This window comes from Python bivittatus, unplaced genomic scaffold (genome assembly GCF_059951505.1).
Source record: "Python bivittatus isolate LINGU-HERP-01145 unplaced genomic scaffold, Pbiv_v1 ctg000840_np1212, whole genome shotgun sequence".
Classification (NCBI taxonomy): Eukaryota; Metazoa; Chordata; class Lepidosauria; order Squamata; family Pythonidae; genus Python; species Python bivittatus.
The window spans coordinates 48,565,800-48,580,541 of NW_028277113.1; the positions used below are offsets into that span (position 1 = coordinate 48,565,800).

A 14,742-nucleotide genomic window follows, 5' to 3' on the forward strand; every position below is an offset into this window, starting at 1 on the left:
GTGACTTTTACATAATACTTACCTGAGACAAGTATATGTGGGTTGGAAGCAGGACCCACGAGGTGACTTAAACACCAAGAATAATATATTCAGGGCCAGAATTCAGAATTCAACTCAGCTTGCTTGGGGCAGTTTAAAGCTGCAGCTTCTCAGCTGGGAGATCTCCAATTAGCCCAGAACAAACTCAAGCGCACACACGCTTGTGTGTCAAACAAGCCGTTGTTGGCACACAACCATTCCCAAGGTTGGGCTTCCTTCCCTTTTTCCTGAGATTTGGCGCGGGCGACGGAAGGGGTCGGAGTCACATGGATGCAACGCGTTTGATTAATGTTCAAGAGCTGCTCCTGCTGCGATCCTCCAAACCTCTTTGCTCCACGGAGGAGGCCGCTCATTTCCTACTGCAGGGTCCCCCTTCCCTACTGGAAACGAGCACTTACGGGTGGGCGGGAAGAGGCAAGTTGCTGCGTAGCCGTGGGAGCCTGTCTCAGCCCCTTAGGTCCCCTCTCCGTAATGGAAGCGTGCGGGCGCTTGGACTGTTTTCTTTTCTGAACTCCGTTGGGGGTGGTAGCGGGGGTCTTTTCCGAGTCCTACTGGCCGCCTTGGGAGGAAGGCGAAAGTTTTAGCGGCGCTTCTTTTGGAGGGTGGGAGAGAAATAATGACAGAAGAAAGCAAAGAAGGCAAAGGCGAGAGCGGGAAGGATCCGGAGAAGCAGCTACGCCTGCGGGTGTGCGTTTTGAATGAGCTGCTGAAGACGGAGCGCGACTACGTGAACACTTTGGAGTTTTTGGTGTCGGTGAGTTAGATCTCTCCCCCCCCCACGCCCCGGCCTTTTCCTTGCTTGCTGTGCACAAAGAATTGCCCTGCCTCCCCTCCCCCTCTCCTCCTTGCCAAGCTTGCCAGCGGAGAGCGGGATAATGCGAAGGAAATAAATCTCCAGGGTCTAATGTGAAAAGATGCCGCTCGCGATCCTTTGAGGCGTCCTGGCCAGCAGCGTTTGGAAAGGAACGCAGTACCTTAGAAGCGCATCTTGGATTTCTGGTGGCGCGGGCTTACTTAGTTGACGTGCCAACAGAGGAGGAAAGTAACAGTTCAAACAAACAAGCTGAAATCTCGGCTTCCTGCAAAAGGTCGTTTCCTAGCCGATAACTTCTCTTGAGCGCTCATGCACCGAAAAAGAAAATCACGTTTGCTGAGTTTAGGTACGTTTAGGGAGATGTTAGTTGTTGAAGTGTGGAATTACAACTTTCAAGGCTCTAAAATCTCTATATTGTCCTGTGTGCTGGTATGGGGTAACCAGGGAAAGAGTAAAAGTACAAAGGGGGTGGTTGATCTACAGCATCTGTATAACATTAAAGCCACATGTAGCATTTACTCTTTCTTCTCTTATTCCTCTTTGAAACCCTCCTACACAAATCTTGTCTTGGCAATGATTGGTGACTGATCATTGGGGAAAAAAGCATGGCAGGGAATTGAACCTAATTACTTAGTGAATCCATTTAAATTAATGCCACTTAAGATGCTCCTTTGTACTTAAACATGTGCTATTATTGCTCAGTGGCATTTAAGACATCCTTTCAATGGGTCTACTTTGATTAAGTCTGGGTCCAACTCTGTGCCTTAGATGCACACGTCACAGTAAACCAAAATGTATGTTTTTAAGTTTTGGATTAATGTATTGTGTGAACTTAGCCACTATTTTTTAACCATGATTTGCAATTTAGTCATTAATAAGCCAATTCATTTATTTGACTTAGTTTGTGAATAAATCTGAGTAAGTCTTAAAAAAGCATAAAACAGATGATTTTAAAAACATTGGTTTTACACACTCAGTTCCTGGACAGAGGTTTGTTTTGCTAGAATCAATATAACAGTATATGGTTTTGTATATGGATAAAATTGTCTTTTTTAAGGGAACAAAGATAGAACTATTTTGGGGCAGGTTTATGCTATAAACATCAACTACATTATCTTCCACCTACAATATCTTCAGGATTTATTGGCAGCATAATTGAGAAGTAATCAAGTTATCTGCTTAGTTCTGTAGAGTGCCTGCCATAATAGGTTTCACATTTTTTCCTCTTTTCCGCCTCCCTTCTTCATCCTGTCTGAAAGGGAAATCTTTCAAATAGCAAACTTCCTGTTTAGCTTTCTGATGTATGTGAACTTTCTGCTGATTATCATGTGAGAGAAAATACTTAGCTTGTCTGCTAGAAAGAACAGTCATGATGAAGTAAAATATGATGTATAAAATAACTTTCAAGTCTATTCTGGTAAACTCTGTGTATATCACTATATCTAATTTAATTGAAAACATTGTCATTTGGTTTTATACAAAAGTGAGTTTTGGGGGTTTTTGTTTCTACTGTGTACCTGAACATCAAAGCCCAACTTGTTTTAACTGGATTTACGTATTACATATCCTGATCTATTTCTTCACATTGTTTTTCTCATTTTATAGCTCTGCATCATAGGTGATCCAAGTCACATGTGGTCCAGCAGCCCAGTTTTTGTAGCTCCCAGATATTCTCCAAAATCACACCAATGAAATTTGGCACTGAAACTGCAAAATTTTAGTAGCGTAGTTATTCGCCTTTTAATGCAAAATATCAAATGTGCACAGGACTTAGGCGCAACCATTTTACCATTTAAACTGTTCAGCCATGCCCCAAACAGGCCAACTCTTTTATCACTCTAGAGGCATCAGTGCCCATGGCCTCTTCAGCCACTTAGAGGACAAACTGCCCCCCCCCAAATTACAATATAGATGCCATGCCCTCTTCCATCCCATTTTGACCAGTCCATCCATTATTACTTTCTGCTGCTTTTGCTTGGTCAGCTTATGTTCTTTTTCCATGCTGGAAATAATCAGACCCATTTTCTTCTTCTGTATCTTCTTGAAAGCACTTGCCCACATCACAAAACACATTGTACAAACCATAGTTTGTTTGGTTTAGGTTTGGTATGTTCAGTATGTTGTGTGAACCCAAGCACTGTGGTTTCTAAACCATAGTTTATGGATTAATGAAGGAGTTCTCAACATTCATGGTGCTCTGTTCCCCTCAAACTAATAAATGACTAACAGTACTACTGCTATTATGACTACTACCAATATTTATATGGATATCAATAGCTGTTGGAAGAATCAAGCTTTCTCCAATTGTGTGAACTTTTTATCACTGCACTCTGGAAGACTGAAATGCCAGTTCCCATCAGTTCCAGTCAGCTGCCTGGAGATGATGGGATTTGAACTCCTTCCCATACCAGGAAGCAAGCCAATTAGTGGAAAAACTACTGCTGAAGTCTTGTTCCTGGAGAGGCCAGTTGGTCTGTAGGGATGGGCTTCTGCTTCACCTGCCTGCATCCTGTTTGTGTATGTATTTGTTTTTTCCTTTCTCCTGCTGGGGACTGGATCCCCCAGGCCACTGAGTGCATTGAGACAGGTGTGGTTAGGGGTGACTGAGTTCCTGATGGGTCATAGTGAGTTATAGGAGCATTGTCTTGTGGTGATGGTGGTGGGGAGATTGGATATATGTGCCTGGATCTGGGAAGGAAGCATAGCAGGGGTGGGAAGTGGGGAGCTGAGAGGGGTAGGCAGAGCCATCTTGATGGTGATGGGCTGAGGAAGATATGGCAGGAATCCAAGGGTGGGCCACACTCAGACACTAGGCTGCTGTTTAGACAGCAAACATACTGTCTGGGTCTCAGTTTCTACCCTCAGTGCTTGGCACTGGCCACCGGATCCTCAGTGGCCCTGGGTTTTGGCTGTTGCTTTTGAATGCCAGTTCAGTGTGTAACAAAGCTGCCCTTATCCATGATCTTATCTTGGAGGAGAGTGTCAACTTGGGGTGTTTTACCAAGACCTGGTTGAGCCCAGACCTGGTTGGGCCCTCTTGGAAATGTGCCCACCTGGGTTTAGGGTTCTACACCAGCTGAGAGCCCAGGGAAGGGGAGAAGAGGGATGGCTGTTGTTATCAGTGAGTTGTTACAGGCTTTTAGGGGCTCCATTCTGCAGATAACCTGATGTGAGGTGCTCTGGTTGAAGTTGGGCTTAAGGGAACAGTTGACATTGCTGCTGGTATACCATCCTCCCTGCTGCCCAGCAGCATCTCAGCCTGAGCTGCTGGATTTTGTTCCTAGGTTTGCCATAAAGTCCTCAAGGTTGTTGGTGCTTGGGGATTTGAATTTGCCATCTGGTGATGTTGAATCTGGGATGGCTCAGGAGTTCATAGCCTCTATGCAGCCATGGACCTGTCCCAAGTCACTGAAAGCCCGACACATATTGGAGGTTGCACGTTATATCTGGTTTTTGTCTTGGGGCGGTTGAGATGTGATCTGGCAGTAGAGGACATTAGCATCAGTCTATTGCCATGAACAAATCACTCTCTGGTTGCCTTTTGGCTCCCTTCACCCATCCCTTCAGGGAGACAGGGCCCGTTTGATCAGTCCACTCCAGGAGATTGATGGATCCAGTAGGATTCCAGAGAGAGCTTGCAGTTTTCCCTGAAGATCTGGTGGGTGGTTTGTCTGAAGCCCTAGTTGCTACCTGGAGTGGGCGAGTGGCTGGGGCTGTGGATCATCTCTCTCCTTTGTGGCCTCTCCCTGTGCACTGATCCTTGGATGCATCTTGGTTTACTAAGGACTCTGGGAGATGATGCAACAGAAGAGATGCCTGGAGCACCATTGGAGGAAGACTTGAAGCAAGTATGACTGCACATGGGGAAAAGCCCATATTAGGGATTACCTCATGGTGATAATGTCAGCAAAATATCAATATTTTTCTGTCTTTATTGCGTCTGCTGATTGCCATTCAGCAGCTCTGTTAGGGTAACCTGATCCCTATTGGGTTACTGTGAGGCTATCTGAGAGATAAAGTCACTCATATTCATTTCGACTTGGACTCTGACTAGGCAGTGCAGGCTGAGGTATTTGGGCACAGGCTGAGGTATTTGGGCACAGGCTGATAGTGTGATCTGGGATGAGTTTGAGCTAGTGACTCCTGAGGAAGTGGAGAGGTTTTTCTGAGCAGTCAGCTCAGCCATCTGTTTACTGAATCTGGGCCCTCTTGGATTGTAAAAGCAGCCAGGGAAGTGACCTACAGTTGTGTCCAATTCATGGTGTCAGCCTCTCTGAAGGAGGGGATGGTACTTCTTGCCTTGAAAGAGGTGGTGGTCCACCCCCTTCTCAAGATGCCGCCCTTGGACCTAGTGGTTTTCAACAATTACCATTAGGAAATTATCTTTTGGGGGAAGGGGAAGGTTGTTGAGAAGGTGATCAGTCTGCAAATGGTGAGAACTCTGGAGGAAATGGGTTATATAGACCCATTTCAATCGGGTTATAGGCTGGGATTTAGTATTAAGACTGCTTTGGTCATGCTTATTGATGACCTGTGGCAGAGCTGGGATAGGGGTGCACTCCTTGATTTCCTTGATCACTCCTCAATCTCCTTGCACTCTTTGATCTCCTTGATCCATGGCTTTCAGTACCATCAATCATGGTATCCTTGTGAGCCACTCCATTTTACAGTGGTTCTCTTCTTTTCTCTGGGGCTGGTTACAGTCGGTGTTGGTTGGGGGACAGAGATCACTCCCTAGGCTTTATGGGGTGCTGCAGGATTCTAGTCTCTCTCCCCTCCTTTTCAACATCTACATGAAACCACTGGGTAAAGTCACCTGCTGGGTAAAGAACCCATCATCATCAGTATGTTGATGATACCCAATTATATCTTTCGACCCTGGCCAGTGAAGTGAAGCTGTCAAGGTTCTGTTCCAGTGCCTGGAGGCTGTGCGGGTTTGGATGGGAGGAACTGTCTCTGACTCAGTGCAACCAAGACTGAGTGGCTGAAGGGGTTTGGGCCACCCAGATCTGGGGATATTCCATATTCTTCCAAGGTTGGTGCCCAGGCAGGTTGGCCTTCAGACAGTCACTCATGCCTTGATCGCTTCATGGCTTGACTACTGCAACACACTCTACATGGGGCTGCCCTTGAAGACTGCCCAGAAGTTTCAACTGGTCCATAATGCGGCAGCACAAGCAGTAATGGGCATTACCTCTGCTTCACAAACTGCACTGGTTGCCAGTTTGCTTCCATGTGCGATTCGAGATGCTGGTTGTTACCTATAAAGCTCTGCATGGCATAGGGCCTGGTTACTTGAGGGACCACCTGTCTCCCATAGCATCTGCCTGGCTGATTTGCTCCTGCAGGATTGTGCACTTCAGGTTCCTTTGATTAAATAATGTTGTTATTGGGACCCCAGAAGCACTCCTTCTCTGTAGCAGCGCCTGCCCTCTGGAACGAGATCCAGATGGCCCCCACTCTGCTATTGTTTAGAAGAACTATGAAGATCTGGCTCTTCACCCACTCCTTTGATGAAGAAGAGTGAAACTCCTCATTTCATTCCATCTGGTCTTTCACCCTTGCCATCTTTTATCTTTATCATTAATTGATTTTATTGTAATTTCTTTGTTTCATTGTTGTAAGCCACCCAGAGCTTGAAAGTCAGACAGCATACAAGTTTAATAAATCATCCTCATCCTCATCCTCCTGCTGGGCACAAATGCTTTCGAAAGGCAGCAACTGAGGCATTTGTCTTCCTGAATGCAGTTCGCTCTGTAGAGTTCCTTCTTGCGAATGTTTGGTCCCCTTAACAAGAGGCAGTGAAACAGGGAGGAGAAGGCAGGGGCTGGGAAAAGCATTTTGGAGAGGAAGGAGTGATGGAAGAAGGGGAAAGTGGCCCGAGGGAACTGAGACAACTCTGAAGGCTGAGAATTTGTAATTTGCTTTCCTCCAGATATTCTGAACTTCCTAGTGGATTCAAGGCATAGTGATTGATCTAGCAGGTGCAGTGACACCCCCCCCCCCCCGGGAGGGAATGGAACTTAGCTCTTTTAATCCCTGGGGGAAAGTTTACAGGGGAAGTGGAGGGACTTCCTGAAATAAAGATTGCATGCCTTTTGCTATATAAGGAAGATGGCTATGTCAGCTTTGGGATCCTCTAAGGCTCTTGAAGAACCCTGAAACTTATATGGTTGGCCAAAGGAGAGAAATTGAGAGATGTGTGTCTAGCATCAGAGGTGGAGAAGGTGGAGGAGGTTGAAGTACCAAGGCAGCAGGGGATAAAGGGGGCTTCTCTTGGCACACAGGATATCAGGTTCTCCAGTAATATATAGACTGAGGATGTTTTGACTCTAAGCAGATTCTGTCTGCTGCTTCAGCACTCTAGGCCTTCATGCTGCTGATAGTTGCTCACAGTGATGCTGAGCAAATGCGCCATTTTTGGTAGCAGCTACACAAAGTGGTGAGTTTAGTGCCTTGCTGTCTCCCCAGCATTGAGGAAGTGCTTTTCAGAGCACTCCTCATTCATTTCTCCTCCTCCTCATTTCCTTTATATTGGCCAAGTGTCACATGCTGCCTTCCCTGGGATCAGAGCTCTACAGAACCTGCAATCTCTGTCTTCTCCCCTTCTGAACCTTCTGGACACCTAGAAATTTACAACCCCCCTCAGATTTGCACATGATCCCCCAGAAGATCATAATCCATAGTTTGAGAATCCCTGGAATAGTGTTGTATGAATCCAGACAATTATAACTTATTCAACTCATCATAGTTATGAAATCATGGCTAAATCTGTCTACATTTTTAGTGCAGTGTTTTGGCATGAAGCTGTCAAGGTAATATGACAATTTAGCTCTGGTAGTGGTTATAGTAGTAGCACCATATTGGAATGCAAAAAAGACAGATTAAGCCGTGAAGATATTCATGTATGAATGCTCACTGGAGTTTTAACAGTTAGCTATTTCAATAAATAAATAAACTTTGAAAGTCTAAATCTACTTATTTCAATTGGATTTTCATGCTTCCAGGGTGAGAAACAATGTTTTGTTCTTGGCTTCTGACTTTTGGTTTGTTGGAAGAAAAAAAAATAGGGCCTTCAATATACACTTGTTAAATGAATTATAAAAAGCACTTCAGGGAGTAAATCATCTGACTGCTCATTTGCTACTCTGGATCACTGTGATGTTGTGTGAATACAGCATAATGCTGGAGTGGGTTAAGGGAAATTAGCATGTCATGTGAACATCATAACTTAGTCTGTACTGTGATTAGAGAAAATTAGCTTTAATCCAAGACAGCCCTGTTGTAGGCTAAATTCCCCTAGTCAGCCATATTATGTGAACATGGAAGAGAGGATTTATTTTATTATTTATTTTTGTATATTTATTACTTCAACTTATATGATTGCCCATTTCAAGTACATAATTAAAAACACAACCCAAAAACAAAGTATAGCATAAAAACACATAAAAGCATATAAAAACCATATAGGGTTACCCCTTCTTCCTACTGCCAGCAGAGAGAAGAAAGCCTAGAATAGCCCTAGAGAAAGAAGACTGATTTAGCATTTTGTCTCTCTGATTGTTTTAGCTTTTCACACATGCAGTTATACTTCATTGTCACATGGGTTGTGCAATGGACAGCAAAGGTATACAGATGTGCAAGCCTTCTCCCACTGTGTTTGGGGTAGATATTAGGGATTTGGTTTTTTTATTTTTTTTTTATCAAACAAACCCAAACCAGGGAGCCTTCCCTTGGGGTGGCTGGGCTTCCTGCCAAAATTAGATGCTTCCTGTTAAATTTGGGTATCCTTATTCTTTGTGTATCATCTGCTGCTAATTGTTTACGTAGGAGCAATGGCAGTCTCAGCCAAATTGGTCCTGTGAACGCAGCTGGCGTGTACCTAAGTAGCTAATGCTCAAGATGACTTTTGCCATCTTCAAGACTCTGGAGCCACATAAACATTTATAGTAAATTAAATATTGCTTTCTGTCAGTATCATTTGCATCATTCACATTTTCTGCCCTGAATATTTCTTTGAAAGGTGGATATCAATCAAATAAATAAAATGTCCTGGAGCAAGCAAAATAAGCTTTCAATCATTCTTTACTCTTCCCAGAATACTTTATTGCCTCTATTTGTAATTGAGACTACAAGCTGCTCTTCACAGCCCATCTGAAGTATGTTCACTGATCTTGGAGTCTATGGAAAACTATACTGACATTAAAAAAAAATGGCTCCCATTGTTGATTATTATCTTTCGACAGGAAATATGCTGTCAAAAGGTGGCACCCTTATATACAGAGGAAGTTAAGAAAAAGGACTGTTGTATTCCCCCAACTTTGTTTCCCTCCCCTCCCACCAAATGTCACCAGACAGCAGGAAAACATCTACCAATCACTGTCTTTAATGTGGGATGGTGTGAAGATAAGCTTTGACTGGAGGTTTAGCCATTTCTGAAAACTTCCAAGTATGTGAGTGGATAGAGAGAAAACAGGCATAAGAGATTTTACATTTCTATTTTTAAATGCTTGACTTTAGGACTTCCTCGCGGTGTACTCCTCCACCCTGTAGTCTGACGTTTAGGAGCCTTGACTTGCCAGTTCAAAAAAATCTGTTCTTTTTCAGTTACAGTGCCCCATTCCATCCCCAAATGCAGAGAATGTTTCCAGCTTATTCACCAAGAGTTCTTTTCCTCTTTCCCTGAGCTGCAGGCAGAAATAGTTGTGTCAAGTGTCAAACTCCTATCAACAGAGTATGACCCGGAAAGAAAGATTCACAATGAATTTCATTACTTAGGCTTATTGTCAAGAAAGTAAAGGGTTAATATAGGAATCCTGGAAATTAAGTAAGCCGAAATTTGGCATTTATTAGTGAATTCATTCAGGCAGGATATCTAAGAGTGATTTGAACCTCTTTCCCAGAATGCAAGACCAAAGGACCAACCATCCTTTTCTCAGATAAGACTGATATTGAAATATTCCATCTGCTAATTATTAATGCTTGAAGATACTCCTGTTTCTTTCCCAGCCTGAGAGTCAGCCCCAGTGGTTGCATGTAAATCAGGGGACACCGACAGAAATCGGCAGCGTGCAAATCTTGGTCAGAGTTTTGGGTGATTCAAAAACTTGCATATTTTTTCTTTATTTGTTAAAAATACTAATCCATCCCAGCAGTGGCTTGTTTGCTTTAAGTTTCTCAGATGCTGCCAAGATGCTGACTTCTTGTGTGAACATCTCTTTCTGCATGCTAGTTTATTGTTTCCAGCCCAGTGTTGCTGCAGTTGATATAGCAGTGGAATGATTATGTAGCTTTAGGGGATCCTATTGACCCCCTGCTTCAGTTTGATGAAGCTGCTGCCTTCCATGGGATTTCCCATATCTGGCTGAACATTAGGTTAGAACAGAAGGTTGGAACTTCCACTGCTATATGGCATCTTGAACAGATGGAATCCAGCATGACAATGAAGAGTGTCCAGGAGGTGCTGAGTTGCTGTTTCTTGCAGGACAGCACCTTTGCTTGCATCCTTTAGATTCCAATTCCCATCCTCCCTAACCAGTAGATTCAAAGAGGCTGAGCCCATTAAGGAAAGAGTGACTTGCACACAATGCACTGTATTTTCCATCCCTGGCCTTGGCTTTTATTGTACTAGATGAGACAGCTGTCTAGTTTTCTGGTACCAGCTATGTCCTCTTTCTAACCTTGCTGGTGTCCATAGTGGATAAGGAATCTGAGTTGTGCAAGCTGGCCAAGGAACCATAGCAGGAACAAGACCAGCTCTCCAAGATGTATCTCATGGCCTAGTGGACAAAAGAGAATAGGTGGCAGCCTGTCCTTTCCCATTCCACTCTTGGAAGGGACATGTTGGGCTCCACTCTGAATGCACATGGGAGGCATTCATTATACCAATCCCATGTTTAAAAATAGCTTGGCAAACAGGCTATTAAGTGAATAATGAGGTCCGAACTTAAGGGCTGGCTCCAAGAAAAGAAATAATGATTTCTATTGTTTTACATTGAGGAAAAAAATCTTTTAGATTGCATAAGTACAAGTTGACCTATGAGAACTTTGCTCCTCAATAGATTTGGAAAGTAGATGGTATTGTAGCTGATTCCCAGACGGATAAAAATTCAGGAGATAATGTTGTAAATAGCCAGTAACAAGCTTCTCCATTATCAGTGAAAAGAACTTCCTGCTAACTGGATCATGGGTAGGCTGTTAAAAAATCAGAAAGTCTGCTCTCTAATGTAGATGGGCATATATTATATAAGAGATAGATTGTTCAGTACAACTTGTAATAACAGTGTCAGGATCAGTAATGAAGTCCACAGATGATAGCACACCAGAGACTAGATGCATTATTACATGACAATATGAGAGTAGATCTGTAAAACAAATGTACTTGTGTTGATGGGATTATTCTGAAAAATAGATGTTTTGAGAGATAGGTATCGAGAGAATAATAAATTACACCTTCATAAACAGAAGTGTTTTTTCCCCTTTGTAACATGAATAATTAAGGACACATACCACTAAAGGTTTCCAAACAGCTGTTTTTTCTTTACACAGAAATGGAGGAGCAAATCTGTTATGTAATACAATGTGTTTTTTTTAATCTGTCAAGCCTTTTTCCTAATTTAAGTCAGAAAGTAACCTGGAGTTAAATTTACATTTCATATATATTATTTATCTGGGTATATGTTCCACAACTCAGTTCTAAACTTTCTATAAACATTGTTCCGAAAAATATGAATAACTTGTAATTTATCTCTATATAATAGTTTTCAAAACTTCATCATGTTTTGTGAATGTTTTAAATGGAGAGGAAGAACTTCAGATGGCTGTGCTATTTGATAAGGTTGTGTGATTTCCTTTTCCTTTGCTTCATTACATACCATTTGTATGGCAGATGCATCTTGTAAATATAACGGAAATTGAGACACAATTACCATAGAAAGACAAAATCTCTTCCATTTGCTTCTAGTTTCTGCTGTTCTTAAGTTTAATTTGTCTATTGTGTATGTGGGAAAAACATGAATGGACATTTGGTGACTCAGAATTAAGAATCAGTAGTACCACCTGTTTTCTTTATCAAATTAGAATTAGTTGTTTTTCTTCCATAAAATAAAATTAAATGAATTTTATGCAAAAGAAAAGTCCTTTTATTCTGAACTTTGGGCTGTAGTTCAACTAGAAACTGGCAAACATTAGACTGAGCCACTGACAGTCCTTACTAATGCAGTCTTGTGTATTATTATTGTTACCAGATGGCATTCCTCGTCTGTCTGTCTGTCTGTCTGTCTCTGTCTATCTCACGTGTATGTGTGTATATATTTCCAGTGAAGCCAGAATACAAGTGTGCATGTCTGTGTGTTTTTTAAAAAACAAAGATAGTGTTTACAGGTAATCCTCACTGACTGACCACTCGTTCAGTGACTGTTCAAGTTGTGACATTAGAAATTAGAGAGTTTGATACATTAGAATGAGTAAATGTATTTTCAGGACATAGAAAATCTATTGAATAAATTACTGTGCTATGGGTTAGTTAATTAGGGAATTAACTAGAAAGGATGTAACTGTTAAGTGCTGCTCAGGTTGTGACACAAGGTCTATTGTTATTACAATCAGGACCAGAAATATTGGAACAAGGATAACTGTTTTGGCATTTGACCTTTGTATACTATCACACTGAAGTTGAAAGGAAACACACCCAGATGGGAGTGAAGTCAGGACTTTCAGCTGTAATTCAAGGGGTTTGACAAAAGTGGGGCACTAACGATTCAGGAAGTACAGCCAGTGGCATACACACACACACCCATCCTTGGTGGCTTATAAGTAATGAGACGAATGACTGACAAGTAGCTGCAAGGCCAGTTTCCTGGGTACCCCATGACCAATCAAGCAGATAAAAGTCTTGGAGGTGGTTCTGAGTGTTACATTTGCATTTGGTAGCTGTTCAGTGGAACTCTCAACATGAGATCCAAAGAGGTGCCCATGCAAGTGAAGGAGGCCATCATTAGGCTGAGAAAACAAAATAAACCCATCAGAGATATAGAGTGGCCAATACAACAGTTTGGAACATCCTGAAAAAGAAGGAATTAACTGGCAAGCTGAGCAACAGCAAAAGGCCTGGAAGACCACAGAAGACAGCTAAAGTGGATGAGTGCAGAATTCTGCTCATGGTGAAGAGGAACCCTTTCACAACATCTAGCCAGGTCAAGAATGCTCTTGAGGAGGAAGGCATGTCATTGTCAACATCTACAGTCAAGAGACGGCTTTATGAATGTAAATACAGAGGCTTCACAACAAGGTGCAAACCACTGGTAACACTCAAGAACAGAAATTCCAGATTAGACTTTGCCAGCAAACACCTAAAAAAGCCTGCCCAGTTCTGGAATAAGATTCTTTGGACTGATGAAACCAAGATTAACTTGCACCAGAATTATGGGAAGAGAAAAGTGTAGAGAATGAAAGGAACAGCTCATGATCCAAAGCATACCACATCATCTGTCAAACATGGTAGAGGCAGTGTTATGGCATGGGCATGTATGGCTGCCAGTGGAACTGGGTCACTGGTGTTTATTGATGACCTGACTTCTGATAGAAGCAGCAGGATGAATTCTGAAGTGTATAGGGCTATACTTTCTGCTCAGATTCAGCCAAATGCTGCCAAACTGATAGGACGCCGCTTCATATTGCAGATGGAGAATGACCCAAAACATATAGCAAAAGCTACCCAAGAGTTTCTCAAGGCAAAGAAGTGGGATGTTTTTCAATGGCCAAGTCAGTCACCTGATCTCAACCCAATAGAGCATGCTTTTTCACTTATTGAAGACAAGACTGAAGGCAGAAAGACCCACAAACAAGCAGCAGTTGAAGGCAGCTGCAGTAAAGGCCTGTCAAAGCATCTTGAGGGAGGAAGCTCAGCATTTGGTCATGTCCATGGGTTCCAGACTTCAGGCAGTCATTGACTGCAAAGGATTTTCATCCAGGTATTAAAGGCGATCCTTATGTTTGTAATGATGTTGGTTTTTTCTATTACTTTTGAGCCACCAATGTTGGGTATGTGTGAATGCCACTCCTGAATGGTTAGTGCCCCACTTTTGTCAAACCCCTTGAATTACAGCCGAAAGTTCTGACTTCACTCCCATCTGGGTGTGTTTCCTTTTAACTTCAATGTGGTGGTGTACAGAGACCAAATACCAAAACAGTTATCCTTGTTCCAATATTTCTGGTCCTGACTGTATTTGCATTGTACAGTTTCACTGAGAGAAGTTTCAGATTGTGAGGGAGCACATACAAATAATTTCTCTCAAACTGTTGAAACAGCTGCAGTTTTTTCCAGCCTTATGTGACTGCTAATCCTTGCTGCCTTCCAGCTATGCAAGCCTGGGGAAAGATGCAGCTGCTTTAATGATTTGAAAAGAGATACTTTAAAAGGTACTTACAATTGTTTAGAGTAGTTGAAACAGAAAAATAGATTTTCCAAACAGAGAAAATGGGCATTATAAAGGTAACTTCTGCTTAGTATAAAAACTATAATATAATGCACACTGGGGCAAGCAGTCTTAATTTCATATACATGAGAACGGAATCTGAGCTGGTATCTTAGTTTCAGTTTCAACTCTGACATCAAGTAACAATTGTTATCTACAAACCATTCTGATTTGTGAATCATGGTTTATGACTTAGCGTAAAACATATTTTTCTTCCCACATGGATTTCTATGGAATTTCCATTGAGGACAATAAAGATGAGACCAACCTGCTCATTAAGCAGAGTAAATCCTAGCCTTTACAGACAGATTGAAAATGGGTAGTTCAAGTCCAGGGTTGCTGTTACCCTTCTGCTAGTGCTTCTTGCATGGCATTATATGTACAATATTCACAAGCACTCTCTATATTATAGTT

The 14,742-nt window shown here is 42.4% G+C and overlaps 1 protein-coding gene across 1 annotated transcript in view; it reads left to right on the forward strand.

Moving 5' to 3' along the window:
* The first annotated feature begins 328 nt into the window (after window positions 1-328).
* Window positions 329-14,742, forward strand: part of PREX2 (phosphatidylinositol-3,4,5-trisphosphate dependent Rac exchange factor 2) — a 125,012-nt gene continuing 110,598 nt past the window's right edge. Inside the window, exon 1 of the mRNA XM_007423167.4 lies at window positions 329-793. Within this exon, the coding sequence (XP_007423229.1) occupies window positions 656-793 (138 nt within the window). The 5' untranslated portion in view covers window positions 329-655. The remainder of the gene's footprint in view (window positions 794-14,742) is intronic.